This window comes from Microcaecilia unicolor, chromosome 3, assembly GCF_901765095.1.
Source record: "Microcaecilia unicolor chromosome 3, aMicUni1.1, whole genome shotgun sequence".
In the NCBI taxonomy this organism is placed as follows: Eukaryota; Metazoa; Chordata; class Amphibia; order Gymnophiona; family Siphonopidae; genus Microcaecilia; species Microcaecilia unicolor.
The window spans coordinates 27928095-27949876 of NC_044033.1; the positions used below are offsets into that span (position 1 = coordinate 27928095).

The window sequence follows — 21782 nt, forward strand, 5'->3', positions numbered from 1 at the left end:
TGCATTCAAATCACGGTATACGCCAAGTCCCGACAGGAGCCTGTTTCGCATTAGACAGCTTTGTCAAGGGAAAGTCCTCGTATACATCATTAATAAGCAGTGGAGTTTCCCTAAGTCCATCTTAATACTGGCTTACGGACTTCTTTTTTTAGGAAGCCATCCAAACCTTTTTTAAACCCCACTAAGAAAACTGCTTTTACTATATTCTCTGGCAATGAATTCCAGAGTTTAATTACACGTTGAGTGAAGAAATATTTTCTCTGATTTGTTTTAAATTTACTACTTGGTAGCTTCATTGAATGCCCCCTAGTCCTAGCTGTTTAATAATCAGTATGATTATTTGAACCTATTTGGGGATCTTGCACCTCCAACTGGTGACTAGTATATAAAACCAGAATTTTTTAAAAAATACTTAAGCTGCCCATAGTTAGCTGTGCAGAGAATGTCGCAGAGCACAAGTGAACAATGCTTTTCGGTTCGTAGAACGGTTATACTCCTCCTTTTAGGTTCCGATGTTAATTTTATGCCTCCTCAGCCCAAGAATCTAATAAATTCAAGTGTGTGCCCTCTTGACCCTCACCAGCTCTCCATGCAGGCATCACATTGAAAGAACAAATATAGTGAAAATAGCTGAAGCATTAAGATATAGTAAGACAAAGAAAGAAATGAAATTGTGAAATGAGACCAACAGTAACAGAATCCACGGAGGTTGCTGTGTCCTAAAAGCAGGAAATGTAGTTTAGGTAAGTGGCATGTTCCTACTCAAGAGGTTTATTTATTTCTAATTTGTTTACATTACAAAAGTGATTTGTGCCAATGCTTCTGCAGATTTCTTGGCAGATCTAATTATTTGAGGGTGTGAACCTAAGCACACACAGCTTCTCTAAAACACAGTTGGTAGACAATTCAAAGGGAATGAATGAGAAACTGAGCTGAATATTCATGGCATAATATAAAGGGCTAAATAATAGTGAATCACTTTATATCCGAAAGTGGCTTAAGAAATTCTGGACACTCCCTGCTCCCTATTACGCAGTTCAGTTTTTCCTGAACAAGTAATAAAATATTGGGCTTACAATTTATATTACTCTGTGTTGGAGGGGCTGAGGGAGTGCAGAACTGGTGCGCACGTAGTTGCATATATGAAACAAATCAAACTAACGTACAGCCCAAAGGTCAGTCTCACATGCCTCTAGCTTATGCAGGCGATAAGATACAGTCTGTGTTATGCTGAAATCAGACCCTCACATTTTCCCTCCTCTTATGAAGGTGATGATAGTTTTCCCAGACAGTAAAATTGAAACAGAGAAGGAGTGGGAAAATAAATGTCTGAAAAGACCTAACTATGGGATACTAACACTGTAAACTGCACTGTTAAATGTAAGCTTTTCACATCTGCACAGTTAGACGTGCTGTGCTTAGGGATTAACTGGTTACTAACTAAAAATTTTAAATTCCACTTATTCGTGGCTCCAGAGAGCACCAAAAATGTCTGACCAGTGCACCACCATCACCTTTCAAACAAGTACAGCCTGCACCACCGATCATTAGGGGGAAAACACCAAATAATATAAAGCAAAATAAAATAGAACTTACATGTCTTTCACTTTCAAGAATTCTTCAAGGCAACCGTCAGCCAACAAGGCTTTCATAAGAATGGAATAAGTGGAAGAATTAAATGCCAGCCCCTTTTTTTGTGCTTGTAATAAAATATTGTATGCTTCTAAAATGGAAAAGAAATATTATCCGATTACATGGGCATAACACACAAATTTCACATTTATACAAAAGCCCATCACAAAACAGAATCAGCAGTTGTCCTGAAGGGTCATTGTGTCTCAGACACTTTGTGCTCCATATTACCTGGGAAACAGAAGCCCACACTTGCTGTAGGAGATTAAATTATTTGGCTGAGACATGATCTACACATGCTTAATGAGGAAACAGAGCTACATTTGTTTAACTGATTAACAGTTTTATTTCACACGTCCACAATCACTGTCAGTGCATGAAAAGATGTGATAACAAAAATGGCAGGCATACTCCTCAGTCAGCTGTTATTCCGAAGCTAAACTGTGAAGCTGTAAACAGCTCATTGAAACCGTAATACAGGTTCTTGGCTGTATTCAATTTGATTTGTAATTCACCTTTCCAAAAGCTCATAAGTACGTAAGTATTGCCACACTGGGACAGACCAAAGGTCCATCAAGTCCAGTATCCTGTTTCCAACAATGGCCAATCCAGGTCACAAATACCTGGCAAGATCCCGAAAAAGTTCAATACATTTTATGCTGCTTATTCCAGAAATAAGCAGTGGATTTTCCCTAAGTCATTTTAATAATGGTTATAGGGATTATAAAGATAATAGAGACAGGCTTATGAACCTCAACATGTATACGCTGGGAAAGAGAAGACATGATAGAAACGTTTAAATATCTCATGGGCATTTATAGGAGAGCTCTGGAATGAGGAGGCATATGATAAAAATAAGAGGGAATAGGGTTAGGAGTAACCTAAAGAAGTATTATTTCACAGAAAAGGTGGTGGAGGCGTGGAATGGCCTCCCGGTGGAGGTGGTAGAGTCGAGGACTGTTCCAGAAATTAAAAAGGCATGGGATAAGCATGTGGGATCGCTTAGGGACAGGAAGAATTAGGGGTTACAGAGGATGGGCAGACTGGATGGGTCATATGGCCTTTATCTGCCGTCATGTTTCTATGGTCTACAGACTTTTCCTTTAGGAAGCCGTCCAAACCTTTTTTAAACCCCGCTAAGCTAACCGCCTTTACCACATTCTCTGGCAACGAATTCTAACTACCGGTTCCTCTGATCCTATTCCCACCCATCTACTTAACATTATTTCCCCTACTCTCATCCCTTCTATCTGTCATATCCTCAATCTTTCACTGTCCACTGCAACTGTTCCTGATGCCTTCAAACATGCCGTAGTCACACCACTCCTTAAAAAAACCTTCACTGGACCCTATATGTCCTTCCAACTATCGCCCCATCTCCCTCCTCCCTTTCCTATCCAAGATACTTGAACGTGCTGTTCACCGCCGTTGCCTTGACTTTCTTTCATCTCAAGCTATTCTTGATCCACTTCAATCTGGCTTTCGCCCCCTTCATTCAACTGAAACGGCGCTTGCTAAATTCTCCAATGATCTGTTCCTGGCCAGATCCAAAGGTCTCTATTCTATCCTCATCCTTCTCGATCTATCTGCTGCTTCTGACACTGTTGATCACAGCCTACTCCTTGATACGCTGTCCTCACTTGGATTTCAGGGCTCTGTTCTTTCCTGGTTTTCTTCTTATCTCTCCCAGCATACCTTTAGTGTATACTCTAGTGGATCCTCCTCTACTTCTATCCCACTGTCAGTTGGTGTACCTCAGGGATCTGTCCTGGGACCTCTTCTCTTCTCCATCTATACTTCTTCCCTTGGCACTCTGATCTCATCCCATGGTTTTCAGTATCATCTTTACACTGATGACTCCCAGATCTACCTCCCCACACCAGAAATCTCAGCCGAAATCCAGGCCAAAGTATCAGTCTGCCTGTCTGACACTGCTGCCTGGATGTCTCAGCGCCATCTGAAACTAAACATGACCAAGACTGAGCTTCTTATCTTTCCCCCTAAACCAACCTCTCTTCCTCTCCCATTCTCTATTTCTGTGGATAACACTCTCATCCTTCCTGTCTCATCAGCTCGTAACCTTGGGTTCATCTTCGACCCCTCCCTATCCTTCCCTGCACATATTCAGCAGACTGCTAAAAGCTGTAGTTTCTTTCTCTATAATATCACCAAAATTCGCCCTTTCCTTTCTGAGCACACTACCAGAACCCTCGTCCAAACTCTTATCACCTCTCCCTTAGACTATTGCAACTTGCTTCTCACAGGTCTCCCACTTAGCCATCTCTCTCCTCTTCAATCTGTTCAAAATTCTGCTGCACAACTAATATTCCACCAGTGTCATTATGCTCATATTAGCCCTCTCCTCAAGCCACTTCACTGGACAGTGGTGCAGGGAGCTGGAAGGGAGCAAGTAGGAAACAGCTGACTGAGGAGGCTAGATTGAGAACTGGAGACGGCATGATGGCTGAAGCCCATGAGGTTAGTAGTCTCCCTTCCCTCTCCTTCGCACAGCCGTCATCCCTGTTCACTCAAGCAAAGCAAGCAAACCTATGAGCTGCTCTGTACACATTGTCGTTCTTTATTGTTGGTAGCATTTTTATTTGATCTCACTTATATTTTCAAGCATGCTGGGTTGTGCAGCATATGGATGTACAAATAGGAAGCATTGGTTTTCATCTCTTAAAGTAATAATTAGTTCTAAATTATAAATCATTGTGTCATTCGGAGAGATGTGTTATAGGGACTACCTGTATTCATGCAGAAATCTTTTCACCTAGTAAGGACCCACCAAAACAGACATGTTATGAGTATCAGGCGCTTAACAATCAAACTTACTATTTATAAGTACAATTTAAAAAAAAATCATTTAATTAGGTTGAGACCTGGGAGCTTTTAACACCTTTTTTTCCCTGTGCTACATCAAAAGAAAAAGATGGCATGTGGGAACTTGTTCCTTTTGTTTTGTGGAATGCAGCGAGATGTTAAATAATGAGGGAAGGGCTTCCTTCATGCAGAAATTCTGTCCACAGTCAGTCTATTCCCATTATCCAATTTCCTATCTACTATCTAACTCTGTTCAATGTAATCCATAACTTATTTGTAACAAATGTATTTCTATTATTCAAGTCTTATTGTAAGCCACACTGAGCCCGCAAATAGGTGGGAAAATGTGGGATACAAATGCAATAAATAAATAAATAAATACTGTGTCAGCCCCCAGTCCATTCACCCTATCCCTATCCCGCAACCTTGATCACGATACACCCCTCTGTAGCCCTGATCAATACAATGCGCTCCCCTGCAGCCCCAATTAAAATTAATACACCCCCACAGCCCTGATCAACAAAATGTACTGTCCTATACCCTGATTACCATTAACGCATGCCCCCTGCAGCCCTGATTATCACATCAGCTCCCTTCTCTCAGCCCCTTCTTCTACCTTCTCCCAGTGGTGAGTACCTCAATCCTCTGCAGAGCAGCAGGTGCTTACTCCTTCACTCCTGCTGCTCTGCCTATCGGCACTGTAGAAGTTTAAAACATGTAACCACATTTCAACTACTCGCAGTGCCAGTAGCAGAGCTCGTTAAGGGACAGGTAGAGCTTAATCCTTCACTCTTGCCATGCCAAGGCTTGAAAAAAATTTGGTCTGACCAGTGGCGTTCCTAGCCAGGATGGCACCCGGGGCAGATCGCCGATGCGCCCCCCCCCCCCCCCGGGTGCAGCGGCGCGCGCCTGTCGGCTCCGAAAAGTTCACTAACTTCGCTCGTTCGCTGCAGCTCCCTCTGCCCTGGAACAGGAAGTAACCTGTTCCGGGGCAGAGGGAGCTGCAGCGAATGAGCGAAGATAGCGAACTCGGAACCAGGCGCGCACCGCAGCACCCCCCAGCGGCGTGATCTGAAAAAAGTATTTACCCCTCCTGGATTTCCCCTATGTTACATTATATGGTTCTGATCTTTTGAACAAAATGTAATATTAGACAAAGGGAACTTGAGTACCCACAACAGTTTTTAAAATATTACACCATTTATTTAAGGAACAGAAATTTATCAAACACCCATATCACCCATATGAAAAATGAACTGCTCCTTAAACTTAATAACTGGTTCCACCAGTTTTAACACCAAACACTTCCTCAGTCATCCACATTACTGTTGAGGAATTTTGGCCCACTCTTCTTTGCCGAACCGCTTGAATTCAGACACATTTGTAGGTTTTCGTGCATGAAGTGCTGGTTTCATGTCCTGCCACAGCATCTCTATTGGATTCAAGTCAGGACTTTAACTAGGTTAATCCCAAAAGTTTAATTTTGTTTCTCCTCAATCATTCAGATGTAAACTTGTTTTTGTGTCTTAGATCATTGTTCCTGCGTAACCAATTACACTTCAGGGACACGGACATTTTCTAGTACGTGCAGAATTCATGTTTCCTTCAATAATGGCAAGTTTTCCAGGTCCTGAAACGGCAAAGCTTCCACATTCCATCACACTACCACTAACATCTTTGACTGCTGGTATAAGGTTCTTACTTCTTACTGTGGAATGTCATATTTGTTTTATGCCAGAAATAATGGGGCCTCTGGAGGCCAAACAGTTCTGTCTTTGACTTACCTGTTCATAGAACATTATTCCAAAAGGCTTGGGGACCATCCAGGCATGTTTCTGCAAATGTGAGACAAGCACTGATGTTAGTCTTGGATAGCAGCAGTTTCCACTCTGCTACTCTTCCATGAATCCCATTCTTCCACTGTTTCTTTCTTATTGTGGAGTCATGAACACTGGAGTGACTGAGACACGTCAGTTCTGCAGTTCTTTGCATATTCTAGGCAGATTTGCGACTCCTTGGATGAATTGATGCTGTGCCCTGGGAGTAATTTTGTCATGCCTGCCACTCCTGAGAAGATTCAACACTATTCCAAGTCTTCTCCACTTCGAGATAATGGATCTCACTGTTGCTCGGTAGAGTCCCAGAACTTTAGAAATAACTATGTAACCTTTTCCAGACTGATAGGTCATGTACATTTTTTTTTTTGATATACCACTTTTCTGTGGCACAACCAAAGCAGTTTACATAAAATATATGCAGGTACTTTCCTCTATTCCTAGCAGGCTCACAGTCAATTTTGCATCTCGGGCAATGGACATGCTGCTCTGGGTCAAAAGGAGCTGCAGTGGGAACTGAACCCAGTTCCCCATATTCTCAAACCACTGCACTTAATCATTAGGCTACTGTCACTCCTCCCGCTGATATATTTCAACAACTTTTTTTTCTCATCTCTTCTGGAATTTCCTTCAATAGTGGCACAGTGTTCTTGTAGAAACTTTGTGGTGACTACTTCACCCTCTTTTTTTTTTTTTTTTTGTTACATTTGTACCCCGCTCTTTCCCGCTCAATGCGGCTTACATGGGGCAATGGAGGGTTAAGTGACTTGCCCAGAGTCACAAGGAGCTGCCTGTGCCTGAAGTGGGAACTGAACTCAGTTCCTCAGTTCCCCAGGACCAAAGTCCACCACCCTAACCACTAGGCCACTCCTCCACTGTTGCTACTATTTGAGATTCTACATGGAATGTTGGTATTCCAACATTCCATGTAGAAGTCGGCCCTTGCAGATCACCAATGTGGCCGCGCAGGCTTCTGCTTCTGTGAGTCTGACGTCCTGCACATACGTGCAGGACGTCAGACTCACAGAAGCAGAAGCCTACGCAGCCTTCTACATGGAATGTTGCTAGTGGAATAGCAACATTCCATGTAGAATCTCCAATAGTAGCAACATTCCATGTAGAATCTCCAATATATAGTGTGGCTTAGATTTAAAAGGGTTGGCTGCAGTCAAGCCTGGCTGTGTTCAGATGAATCTTTTTATCAATTAAATCTGGTCAATTGGTTGATTAATTAAGGGGCTTGTTACTTTTTCACGTGGATATGGGTGTTAGATAACTGTTCCTTAAATAAATGAAAAAAACTGGGTGATGTGTTTACTCAGATTCCCTTTGTCCACTATTACATTTGGATTAAAGAACATATAGGCAACAACAGGTGAAATCAGGAGGGGGAGTAAGTACTTTTTCACGTTACTGTGTGACGAATGGTTTCACTATCATGCTTGGTGGTCAAATTAATTTTCTGAAGTTAAAGCCACTTCAGCTTTTAAACTCTCCATTTTCTTGCTGTGGTTACCATAGGGAATACCAGCCTGAAAACGCACTCTCTACGGTATCTAAAGATTGTGCCTACATTATCCATTCTCCTGAAAATAGGCCACTATGGTTTTCCAGATAAACTCTTAAGTGTTATTCTATGGGTTATCCAGTTAGTCTAATTATTATGAACAGGGGAATGTGAGGCATTAGATGTCAACCAATTTATAGCTGTTCCTACCCCCAGGAGACCACCAGTCCCCACTTAGTATCCTGCCTCGTCATGGGTTTTTCTCTCATGGCCTAAAGAATTTCTGCCTTGAGCCTATGAGCTACTCACTTGTTTTGACAAGCACTGCCAAGTTAAATGTGGCTCCTAGGACCACAGAAAGCATAATGGAGGCCTTGGAGGGGGGGTAGAGACTCCAAAGAGAATATAATATGATTGCCTTTCCCTTCCTTTCCCCCACAAACATAGCAAAAATAAAGTGGCATGCAAAAAGGGTCAAGAAAAAAGTACTATGGAGGAGCGTATGTAAATATATGCAATTTCAGGCAAATATGCCACAGAATCTTCAAAACTTTGCCTCACAGAATTTCAAACCACTGCCACAAAATCTACCCCTGAGCTGGAGATCAGGAAGTTGCAATTAAGTACAGTTCCAAGACAGTAACAGAGCATTGTATGCAATCACCAGCTTCTCCTTCTATCTGAATAGTACAAGAAAAATGATTTCTTTGGGCAAGTTAGCTACCAAGTTGATCAAAATCATAAGATCCTACTTTCTTGTTCTCATACTACTAGTTCTTGAGATGACATTGGTAAGAATATGAGCGCACAAATAAAAAAAAATCTGCTTTACTGTTCTTCCAAATATGTCTAGATTTGGGTGTTATTAATAAAAATTTTAATAATTTTTCAATGTGCACTATAACTTACATTATAACTGACAACGGACCTTAATTCACAAGTTACTGTGCTTTAAATCAATTTAGCACACACTAAATTCTTTAAGATAAACTAATGTGTTCAAAGTTTGAGACCTTCTCTGATACTCCTACCACTTCAATATAAGTAAAACAGGTGTGCTGCTATGCTGATCACAGAAACAGACAGTAGCTTTGGACCATAAGGATCATTTAGTCTGTTCCATTTAATTTCTGATGCAATACATAATCTGTAGGTGATCCCTAGCTTTGTCAACTCCATGCAGGATACAATCACACTACTGCATGCAGAAAGGATAACTTTAAAAAACACTGTGGTAGGTGAAGTGACACACACAACCACACACAGCAGAGATGTTTCCAGGGACAAGGCTGCACACAAATGTATAGGTCTGAAAATTCAAGTGCATGTGTGTACAATGAACCAGAAAGTCTGGCAGGTCGATGATCAGAACTCCCACGGTAAAGCCAACAGAACAGAACCCATACCAAAGGAACAGCGCAGAAAACTAGCTCGCCAATGCTCAAAGGAAATGGTTTTCAAATTATATGCACGCTGAAAAGCGAAAGCGAGGGAGGGGGGGAAGCTTTGTGCGCAGGCCAAGCAAACCTAAAAGCAAAGCACACTTTAATGCCTGTTTTCTGCACCTTTAAATATAAGCTTTTCAGTTTTGTTTTATTTGGAAGGCTTATATATAAGCACAAGAAAAAGGAATCAATGTGTGCTTTCACTTTCAGGTTTGCTTGGATTCGCGTACATTTCATAGTACCGGTAGTACTTGCAGGCTTCCACGAGCTTTCAGCGATAAGGGTGGCTTTGTTTAGCGTGCTGTTCTCTGAGCACTGGGAGGGAACAGGAAATGCCTTCATTAGCTTTCATTTGACTATATTTGCTAACATTTGGTGCGCACATTGTCTCCCGCGCTGGATCCCTCTGAGCATTCTGCGCTCACTAATGCCGGCGCTAATCACCTCTAGCGTTGGTGTTGTTTTCAGCATCGGCCCATGGGTGTGCCAATAAACAGCATATATTCCCTGTGGTAAGTTTCAAGTTAGAAGTACATACATACTTTCAATTTGAAAATTCTCTAACGCCCGCACAGAGAAAAGAACACGTGTACTTTTTATGTATGCATGGTTACAAAATAAACCTAAAACATAAAATTTCATGCCACATGAAAGAAGACATGGTGACATGGTCATAATGCACACTTTTTATACTAGGAAATGTATAAAACACATTAGGATTTAAAGTAGCAAAGGCCTAGGAACAAGACCAAAGAGGAAAATTGCAAACAAACACAGTAAAACATTTTAAAGCAAGTGCAGCTTTCACACTTGACTAGAATTAACATTTACCTTTGGAACTGTTCTTTTTGGTCAGCATCATTATCTGCTTCTGGTAATTATTTTCAACGTCAGGAAATACAGTAGAGGCTTCTGCAGCACCATCTGCAGCTTCTTTATACCAAATCTAAACCAACCCCAAAACACAAATAAAAGCTATGGCACCAAGGGAGTAAAGAAGGGAACACTGCCGAATTAATTATATTATTCACCCAATTCTGGATGTTTAAAAACTAAAATATTTCTTCATTTAAAAACTAATATATTTCTCCATCTCATTTGGTGCATATCTAATTCATTTCCTAATATCATATGTAACACTAACATGAAAACATCTTGCAAAGAGCCTTTTAGCTAATACGTATAGGTAACACTCACATAAGCAGCAGCAAAGAAAAAAACGAGAACAGGCGGATAGGACAGAGAAAATCTGCAGTCGGCTTTCCCTGAGTCTTGTATGGGTGACCAACGACAGAAGTGAATTTCTACTGTCAAGCAAATGTGCCCAGATCAGCTCAACAGAGAAAACTCTTTGTGAACTTGTAGTGTGCTCAGAAAGGAAAGGGTGAATTTTGGTGATATTATAGAGAAAGAAACGACAGGTTTTAGCAGACTGCTGAATATGTGCAGAGGAGGAGAGGGAGGAGTCGAAGATGACCCCAAGGTTACGAGCTGCTGAGACAGGAAGGATGAGAGTGTTATCCAGAGAAATAGAGAATGGGGGAGGAGGAGAGGTTGGTTTAGGGGGAAGGATAAGAAGCTCAGTCTTTGCCATGTTTAGTTTCAGATGGCGCTGAGACATCCAGGCAGCAATGCCAGACAGGCAGGCTGATACTTTGGCCTGGATTTCGGCTGAGATTTCTGGTGTGGAGAGGTAGATCTGGGAGTCATCAGCGTAAAGATGATACTGAAAACCATGGGATGAGATCAGAGTACCAAGGGAAGAAGTATAGATGGAGAAAAGAAAAGGTCCCAGGACAGATCCCTGAGTTACACCAACTGACAGTGGGATAGAAGTAGAGAGGAGGATCCATTAGAGTATACACTAAAGGTACACTGGGAGAGATAAGAAAACCAGGAAAGAACAGAGCCCTGAAATCCAAGTGAGGACAGCGTATCAAGGAGTAGGCTGTGATCAACAGTGTCAAAAGCAGCAGATAGATCGAGAAGGATGAGGATAGAATAGAGACCTTTGGATCTGGCCAGGAACAGATCATTGGAGACTTTAGCAAGCGCTGTTTCAGTTGAATGAAGGAGGCGAAAGCCAGATTGAAGTGGATCAAGAATAGCTTGAGAAGAAAGAAAGTCAAGGCAACGGCGGTGAACAGCACGTTCAAGTATCTTGGATAGGAAAGGGAGGAGGGAGATGGGGCGATAGTTGGAAGGACAGGTAGGGTCCAATGAAGGTTTTTTAAGGAGTGGTGTGACTACGGCATGTTTGAAGGCATAAGGAACAGTCGCACTGGACAGTGAAAGATTGAGGAAATGACAGATAAAAGGGATGACAGTAGATGGGTGGGAATAGGATCAGAGGAACAGGTAGTTAGTTTCGAGGAGGAAATAAGATGTGTAGTTTCCTCTTCAGTGATTTCAGAAAAGGAAGAAAACGAGGCAGGGGTTAGAGGGTTGAGAGAATGGACTAAGGGAAGGAGAGGTGGAGGTGACCTGGTTGAGAATTCAAGTTTAATCTTGTGAACCTTATCATGAAAGAACTCAGCCAGAGTCTGGGGGGAAAGTGAATGGGGGGTGTTGGGGGTGAAGGCACTTTGAGGAGAGAGTTCAGTGTGGCAAAGAGATGTCGAGGGTTTGAGCCAAGAGAATTTGTCAACTGGATGTAATAGTCCTGTTTGGCATCATGTTGCTGAACCTGTGCACACTTGAACTTTTGAGATGACATTTTACAACGGTCTTTGTAAAGACCATTTCAACATAGCCCCATCTGGCACATCGAACTTACACTAGAAGTATAAACCGTACTAGAAGTATAAACTGTACTGATACTACAAGACTCCTGAGGCAGGCACATATAGGCAAAACATGGTGCTGTGTTGAGTCTTTAAATAACATCAATAAAGAGTGGTGTTTCTACTTTTTGGCATTCCATGGTTTGTTTGTGAACAGCCATCTTCAGATTCCCACTCCCCCTGTCTGCTGTGTTCTCCCGTGGGATCCTGGTGTTCTCCACTTTTGTGGACTTGAGTATGTTTTCAGCCACTGCATGATGTTAGTCAGTGTGATTTTAGGTAAGAGGCGAGGATCGCTTAACAGATTTAGGGCCCTGTTTACTAAGGTGCATTAGCGTTTTTAACGCTCCTACAATTAGCACGCAAGCTAACCGTGTAGGCGCCTATAGGGACATTGTAGGTTCATATATGGTTAACGCGCGTTAAAAACGCTAACACGCCCATAACGCGGCTTAGTAAACAGGGCCCTTACTATATTCATTTGTTAGTATTTTGATTCTGTTTTATATAATTTTTTATCTATATGTTGCATTTTCATATTTTGTATCTACTGTTAGTATGTTTTAAGTTGCAACTGTTATTTCTCATGAATGTTTTAAAATTGTAATCAGTATGGTTCTTGCTTTCAGGCTAAAGGTGGGGGGGGGGGGGGGGGGGGGAGTTATACATTATGGCACTAATGTGCATTATATAACCGTAACACATTAACAAGAGATACTGTCCGTTACATGGTAATAAGATGCAAAGCATGCAAAACAACTCATTATTATGTAAACTGAATTAAGCGGCTTGTGGTAAATACCACAGTTCTGGAAAAATACCGCCAGCAAAAAGCTGTGGCGCTTGGTTGCTTCTTAAAAAGGACTGGCATTCACAATTAGGAGTAGCTTCCTGCCTAGAAGTCTCCCCCCCCCCCCCCCCCCCCAAAAAAAAAAAACACACACACACATTTCCCACACTATCTCCTCCCCCTGCCCTGAAGACCTCCTACCCTTTCCTTAGGCCTCCCCAAACTTATCTTTATTAATCCCTGGTGTCTAGTGGGTTCAGGGCTGGAATGCTCCTGCTACTTTTGGCACTGGGTTCAAAATGGTGCCAACGACCTCCTAGCAACAGCCTTACAACACTATCGCTAGGGATCAAGCTGTCATATAAGGGCCTTTTGCCCTTATACAGCAGTTTTTCTCCTAGCAGTAGTACCAGGAGATTACCTCTAGGCAGAAGCGCAGCCAGGTTAAGGGCATAGGGGGAGTGGACAGCGGACTTCCAAGGGCGCGGGCACATATTTTAAATCTGACAGATCATGTGAAAAATAGGCGCCGACGCCATCAGGAATCTGTTTGGGGGAGCGCTCGCTCCCTTGGCAACCCCTCTAGCTACGCCTCTGCCTCGGGGGGGGGGGGGGGGGGGGGGGGGGTCAATAATGCCATTTTGAACCTGGCGCCAGAAATAGTAGGGTTAAGTGGGGATCAATCAAGTCCTGACCCTTCTAGACACCAGGGATTAATAAAGGAAGGATAAGGAATACTTTGGGTTATTGGAGAAGGGGTCTTTGGGGTGGAGGATGTATTTGAGAGGTCTTCTTGGCAAGGAAGAGAGGGTGTCCCTTGAGGAGGGAAGCAGCTCCAGATTGCAAGCACTGGTCTCTAACAAGTGCCTGAGTGCACAGGGCCTCAGTTTTGCAGCCCCACTGCTCCTGGAATAGTAAAATATTGCAAGCAGTGTTGTTCTTGTATTAAAGGCGTGACAAATCTGTGGTAATGAGTTTTGCCTGCACCTTAATAACTGCTCCTGAAATGAACTATAAATGCCAAATTCAATTAAACCTAGATGTTTTGCCGAAATTAATAGCACTTTTTACATTTTCAAGTGTGCTAAAAAATCCCAAACCTGAAAATATACAAACAAAAAAGCCTGAAAGAAAGAAACAAAGTTACCTCAGGTACATCAAATGGAACTTTTTGACCATTTTGTTTAAAGATATCGGCCAGCAGTATCAGTGTTCTCTCCCGGGGAATAACATTCTCTTCCTGCATTTTTGTCCAAACTGTGTCTGCTTTTTGCCAGTTGTTGTTTTCCTCTGTGAAGAAGGATCAATTTCAGCATCACTTACATGTGTCAGTTTTCCAGCAAGTTTAAAATGTCATTCTTCAGACAATACAAGAACCCTGGTTGTAATCCACACCAAGCATTTTGCGAATAATATGTTTTTATCACTCAAACAATTCTGTTTAGATATATTTACCCTCCGAGTACATAGAACATTTCTCATTTTCATTAACTTCCATCATTATGAACAACTTGCCATATTGTCAGGTTTTCAGGATTTAAACTATTTGTTGTGATGCCTCTCTTATAGCACAGTTTTTGTCTAATGTGAGTTTATATGTTTGACTTGTATTTGAGATTACAAGTTTTTGTAGATATTCTATACCCATGCATTGGTTTTTTGTGGTCTTGTTTTAATTTGACATATTTTTCTATTAGGTACATCGAGTGGCTGATTTTTGTTTAATACAAGAAGGATTTATATATTTTATATATGTATGCTCCTGCTTTGAGATTTTGTTTATCAATAGAAATCAAACAAAATAAAACATGGAAAAGAAAATAAGATGATACCTTTTTTATTGGACATAACTTAATACATTTCTTGATTAGCTTTCGAAGGTTGCCCTTCTTCCTCAGATCGGAAATAAGCAAATGTGCTAGCTGACAGTGTATATAAGTGAAAACATTCAAGCATTACTATGACAGTAAAATAGATACTATTGGAGATTCTACATGGAATGTTGCTACTATTGGAGATTCTACATGGAATGTTGCTATTCCAGTAGCAACATTCCATGTAGAAGGCTGCGCAGGCTTCTGCTTCTGTGAGTCTGACGTCCTGCACGTATGTGCAGGACGTCAGACTCACAGAAGCAGAAGCCTGCGCGGCCACATTGCTGATCTACAAGGGCCGACTTCTACATGGAATGTTGCTAGTGGAATAGCAACATTCCATGTAGAATCTATAGAAATCAAACAAAATAAAACATGGAAAAGAAAATAAGATGATACCTTTTTTATTGGACATAACTTAATACATTTCTTGATTAGCTTTCGAAGGTTGCCCTTCTTCGTCAGATCGGAAATAAGCAAATGTGCTAGCTGACAGTGTATATAAGTGCAAACATTCAAGCATTACTATGACAGTAAAATAGATACCATTGGAGATTCTACATGGAATGTTGCTACTATTGGAGATTCTACATGGAATGTTGCTATTCCACTAGCAACATTCCATGTAGAAGGCTGCGCAGGCTTCTGTTTCTGTGAGTCTGACGTCCTGCACGTACGTGCAGGACGTCAGACTCACAGAAGCAGAAGCCTGCGCGGCCACATTGGTGATCCGCAAGGGCCGACTTCTACATGGAATGTTGCTAGTGGAATAGCAACATTCCATGTAGAATCTATAGAAATCAAACAAAATAAAACATGGAAAAGAAAATAAGATGATACCTTTTTTATTGGACATAACTTAATACATTTCTTGATTAGCTTTCGAAGGTTGCCCTTCTTTGTCAGATCGGAAATAAGCAAATGTGCTAGCTGACAGTGTATATAAGTGAAAACATTCAAGCATTACTATGACAGTCTGACAGGGTGGGAGGATGGGGTGGGTCGGAGGTATGCATGGGGACATCAAAGCATATCATTGATATTCTAACAGGGTGGGTGTGAATAGGTGAGGGGTGGGGTGATCAACAGAGACATACAGCTTTATGGTTTATAATGTATTTAAGTGTGTTTTTATCTTACTATTTTCACAATATTTTGTAAAACTGTGTCAAAGTTCATTATTTCTTTTTTTTTTATCCACATGTTCAATTAGGTTTGTACATTTATGATCTTTTCATCATAATCTGTAAAACTGTGTCAAAGTTCATGTTTATTTATTTTTTTTATTATTTATATTTTATCCTTTTAATGTTTTAAGTTGGTTTGAATAATCATTACGTGTTATTCATTATTTCTTTTACGATCTTTTGGAATAGACTGATGCAGGCCTAGTCGGCCAAAACACAGCTGTGTCGAGTCTTGTTTTAATAAACAGTTTTAATCAACTGGAGCGTCGTCCACTGATTCTTGAGTCATCTTCACTGTTCTGCAATATACTGTATATACTTGCAGAGAGTTGTTTCTTCTTTGTTTACATCTATCATACCTCAGAGTCAAAAATTTAAAGAACTTGTGGTGGTGGGGGGGGGGGGGGGGGGGGGGAGTCCCGCAGAAGAAATCAGCAGGACCCACTTTAAATTAAATCTTGAATGCGAGACAGTTCTCCATGATCCACTCTCTAATAAGGTATATTTACACTTTAACTGCAGGGCACAATGTAGCAGTCGAGGGCATGACTCCTGAGGAAGCGGAAAGAGAAACGGAGGCTCTCTGTTGAGCGTTCCTGACTGGATACTCTACAGCCCAGATAAGTGCGAAAAAATAAACGTTACAAACAGAGAAAATAAACGTCATATAAAGCATATTATTAAAAATAAAGGAGGTTTTTTTTTTAGACTATTGACGATTCTGCACCTTATCTTAATCAGAGCGGTTTACCACCCCCACAAAGGAAAGGTAGCAGTCTGCAAACAGAAAGTGTATGTGAACACTGTGCAGAGATTCTAAAGTCTTTTCCTCCTTTAGAAGAATGAAATGATTTAAAGAGAGTACAAGTACCAACTAAGAGATTAAAAGGATATAAATGTAACAAACAAATAAATAAATAAAATAAAACCATGGATTATCTATTGTTATTCAAAAATCTGTAAAATAAGGATATGGTCACAGGTCAGCAAGCAAAATGAAATAGGTCTATTACTCCATTTTCAACACCAAACTCTGATGTTAATCCACCCTATTTTGCATGGTAGTTCCATTTCTTCAGTCCCGATGGCGGCTCTTAGCTAAAAGAGTCAATCCTTTGTCCGCACCTTCTTCTTCGATTACTGTCTCCTAGTCTTCCAGCGTAATGCATTCAAATAGGTGTTAATCATGCCCTCTTTGTCTCATTATATATGGTCAACTTCCCTAACAACTTACAGACATCTAGCAGGAATATTCCTGGTTGAGTCTTCAGTTTAAGTTCCCCACTCTGTTCTCTGATGGTAGTGCCATAATTTGCTTCTTGACCTTTTCTGCTAGATTTGAGCTCAATCATGGGGGATTATTTAAGACACATTTACAAAAAAAAAAAAAAAAAAGGCAGCCCAACAATAGTTTCTGAAGCTGTATTACATTTAAAGTTTGAAAATTTTCTTCCTTAATGACACGTGAACTTCCAAAAATCTGCAGTGGCAAAAGCACAACAGGTGATCATAATCTTGACAGGAAGGTAAAAGGATTCAGAAAAGCAAAGATCAGAAAACTCTAGTCATTCATACTGCTGTTATCAAATAATTTGAGGGTCTGTATGAAGGTTGAAGGAAAAGAAATGTCTTCACCACTATAACTTTTGTTGTAATGAATATAAATGAAAACAATGATTGAAACTTTTTAAAAATTATTTATATGTATTTACTTTTCTACTTAGTTGCCACCCTTCACCACACATTTCAACCAATGATGGATAAGTTTTTGAAAACCATTGCAAAAGAACTGCAAACCTTTTCACTTCAATCAATTATTCACAGTCCTTTCCACCTCTGCATTTGAGTCAGATCTCCTGAAGGTATTCCTTCAATTTTAGAAAAAGACGGAAATTGTATGGTATTAAGTCTAGGCTGTATGGGAGATGAGGTAAGATTGAAACTCATCTTTGCAAGTGCCTCTGTGGTGTTTCTTGCTGTATGAGGCCTAGTGTTGTCACATTCCAACTAAGTTTCCTTCTTCTGCTTCCAAACTCTTCTCAATCATTCTTTCAAAGTTTTCAGGGTTGCAATATAATGGTCTGAGTTGATGGTTGTACCAAGTTCAAAGAGACTCGTCCCACTGCTGTCATGTGTCAGTCACTTTGTTCTTGACCACAAAAAAAATCAGCCCTTTTCGGTCCACAATCATTACATTTTTTTGGTCCAGCAATGCACAGTACTCATATCAACACAGTCATCACCATAAACAACTTATGTGCAGTGGTGAACTGAAATTGGAGAGACTCCTTCGACAGTCAGAAATTCTCTCTCGGCTCACTGCATGCTTCCATTTCACAAGCAATATCAAAATAGCTTCTTCACACCGATACTTCTCACCAACTGAGGTGAAGGAAGAGATTTCAAAGAACAGGTGAACACGTGTGGAATGCATCAGTGCTGCCATCTGCTTGCTGATGAATTATGGAAGGGGAGACATTACTTTTAATTCAACTCATAACAGGTAGGCTCTTCTTGTATACTATGCTATTTCTCACGGATTAATGGTTAACAATTATGGCTTACTTTCCTTTTAAATAAAAAGTTTGGTTCTCGCCAAGATTCCTCCTTAATCAAAACTGTGAATTTTTTCCAATGAACATACAAGACAGGATTAGCTGTATTTTATGATGTGCATCACTAACAAATGCAGTTCTAGAAGGGAAACTCCTGTCTCAAAGGCAAGGGCTCCCAGCTCTCCAAAACATAACAATGGAAGAAGAGGAAAAAAACAATGTAATATATGATGTCATCTCTGACCACATTAATGTATAACCTGCAAAGACTTCCCTATGTGAGGAAGAAAGAAGGCCTTCCAGAAAAGGATTAGATAAATGGAAAGGGCAGAGAAAGAACCATATACGACCATTTTAATAATAAGACTAAATCAAAAGACTGGTTTTAAAGTTCAGGCTGTACCATAAAAATTTTAGTTTCAGTGGCCTTCCCCAGAAGCGATAGCGGAGGCCAGAGAGATCTTGTGGCTAGCTGAGGGAGTCCAGCGAACGCCAGAAATGCCAACAGGGGAGGCTATTGGGGTATTGCCTGAAACAACTACGCCAGAAGAAGTTTCTGCTTGCGTATTGGCGATACAACCCTTAGTCAAGCCCCAAGAGGTGTCGCTGGAATCGATTTGGACAGCATTGGAATCGCTTCACAAGGTCTGTACCTCTTTCATAACGTTATCCTTGAACAATTCTTCTCAGATAAAATCTCTTAAAAGACAAATGGAGGGAGTAATAATAAAGCAAACTGACCTAGAGACGCAAATTGGGAAAATATCTCAACAACAAGTTCATATTGTAGGAGATTGTGCCTCTATACAAAGAAAAATAGAGAATATGGAAAATTTATCAAGAAATCTAAACCTACGATTCCTAAACTTTCCAAAATCTCAATTTGTGCCCCCGAAGGATATGTTTGCTAAGTTTCTTAAAGAAATATACAATTATTCAGATCAAACACTCCCTCCTCTTCAAAAGATTTACTATTTGGAAAAGAAACCTCCTTTACCTCAAGTTACTTCTAAACAGGACATTCCTCCTGAAACGCTGGATTTGACAAACTTTTTGGAGCAGTCTGTGGATAATACAGAAACCAGAGCGACATTGATTGTATCTTTTGTCTTCTTACAAGATAAAGAATCTTTATTGAGACTTTATTTTAAAAAAATTTATCCAGAGTATAAAGGAAGCAAAGTCTCTGTGTTCCCAGACATTGCTCGTTGGACTCAGCAAAGGCGGAAAAAGTTCCTAGATATGAGGCAAGAGTCTTTAAATGTTGGAGCAGTTTTCCAATTACGATTTCCTTGCAAGTGTATTTTGATATTCAAGGATAAAAAATATATATTCTTTGAACCTGAACAATTAAGGTCATTCCTTGATATGAAGAAAAACCAATGCTAATTCCATCTCTGGTTTATGGTTCTGTAAATTAAGGAGTACCACTGCTTGTTTTTCCTCAAACTTTAAGTTAATAGCACCAAACTTCCTTTGGTTTAATCAATCTTGAATCCCACTCCTTCTCTTTATGGTGGACTGTTGTAACCAGATTGTAGAGATGTTTTCTATATATATTATATTCTTTAGTGTATTTGTGTTTATATCTGGTGTATCTTTTCAAAGATGTATTCTTTGTATTATCACTAAAACAATAAATAAACAAATTAAAAAAAAAAAAAAAAAAAAAAATTTTAGTTTCAAATGTTTGGACAGGAAGCTACAGCACCACTTTGCTTGACAAAATCTTACTTTCATAACAGTATAACAGCTTGAAGCAAAAAGAACAAAAGCTACACAAACTCTACAATCCACCTCAGCACCCCTTCCCCAACACACACACTTACTGCAGAGTTTCAGTAGGTTGAAGTACATTTGGTCTCTATCGCACTCAAAGAGCTTCCGAGTTGATTCTACTAGGTTCTCCAAAGTTTCAACCTTTGAAATGCAAGACAATAAAAATCAGTCATGCTATTATTATTGTTTGTGGCATTTATATCCCACATTATCCCAAACAAGTTTGGGTTCAATGTGGCTAACGATAAACAACAAATGATAAATATCAAGAAATAATACATGAGGAGAGAGTAATTTGGTTGAGAATTCATGAATACAATATGCCAAACATATATGAGATCTATAGGGAGTCATCATTTGAGCACCTAACAATGTATCAGTTGAGAAGGTCAGGATTGACTGCCATTTCAGGAGTTGGTCAAAAAACTGGAATTAGTCAATACTCAAAACAGTTTACTAAGAACATGGCTGGATTCATTCTTGTGCTTAGATATACTTATTTACAAGTTCAGAAATGAATACATACAATTATTTCTCTCTGTATAGCTCTCTCAAACTGCCCATTTTGAAGGGAATTGTTAATCTGTCAGAATTGTGTTGAGTGGTTCAGTTTTAGTCTGGACTTCATTTGTAGACAAAAAGGAAGTGGAACTACAGAGCGAGAGAAAGGGTGGGCATGAACTGTGAGTTACACTCACACACAAAAACACACTTTTCACTCTCTTGCTTCTTATTATCCTCATAGAGCACTGCTGGAAGAAGGATGTCTGAGGTATGAGCACAGGTGGGTGCATGTGATAGAGGACCACTGGGGTAAACAGAAGGAGGATAGAAATAACATGTCCTTTATATGCCCCTCCGCTTCTGTCTTGTTCATATGGGCCTATGAGACCTGACATGGAGGTGTGTGCTTTATTACCAGTGTAGATATTTTGTTGTTCTATTAATGTTTTAATTTTGTTTTTCTAAGGAGAAATTAGGTCTTACCTGAAATTTTTCTTTACATTTGTCCTTTTCACTACTCCAGAACCTGTGGGATAGTTGTGTCCATCAACCAGCAGGTGGAGATGGAGAACTGAAAACTGAGCTGAGACATCTCTCTCTCTTGGCATCCAAACCAGCTCCTCAGTATTCACATAGACAAGAAGTGAGGAGAAACTCAGAATAAACACAACCTTAAACAACTCGCTAACCTAAAACTAACTAGACGACCAAATGTGTGGACCTCTCTCATCTCTGGACAACTCGTAGAAAATGCAGGAAGCACCATGCAAGGTGAGTGTCGTTATTTCACCCATTACTTCGCACAGACTAAGCGTATCAGAAACCTAGGAATACTGGGAAGGACTAATGGAAAGAAAATTATCAGGTAAGACCTAATTTATCATTCCATTACATAGATTCTCACTATTCCTGAATCCGTGGGATGTTCAAAAGCAATCCCTAGAAAATGGGTGGTATCCTGGTGCTGCCGCCCTGAGGACCAAATCCCCAAAACTGGCTTCAGAACGCGCCGCAATGCCCACCTTGTAATGCTTGGCAAAGGTATGCATCGACGATCACATTGCCACC

General features: G+C 40.5%; 1 protein-coding gene across 2 annotated transcripts in view; it reads right to left on the reverse strand.

Moving 5' to 3' along the window:
* The window catches only part of LRPPRC (leucine rich pentatricopeptide repeat containing), a 346459-nt gene that overhangs the window by 58716 nt on the left and 265961 nt on the right, over positions 1–21782 (reverse strand). For both annotated transcript variants that reach the window (XM_030195798.1, XM_030195797.1), the window contains exons 27-30: positions 20261–20351; positions 13963–14105; positions 10074–10188; positions 1597–1723 (exon numbers count right to left, since the gene is read on the reverse strand). In XM_030195798.1, coding sequence (XP_030051658.1) covers positions 1597–1723; positions 10074–10188; positions 13963–14105; positions 20261–20351 — 476 coding nt within the window. The remainder of the gene's footprint in view (positions 1–1596; positions 1724–10073; positions 10189–13962; positions 14106–20260; positions 20352–21782) is intronic.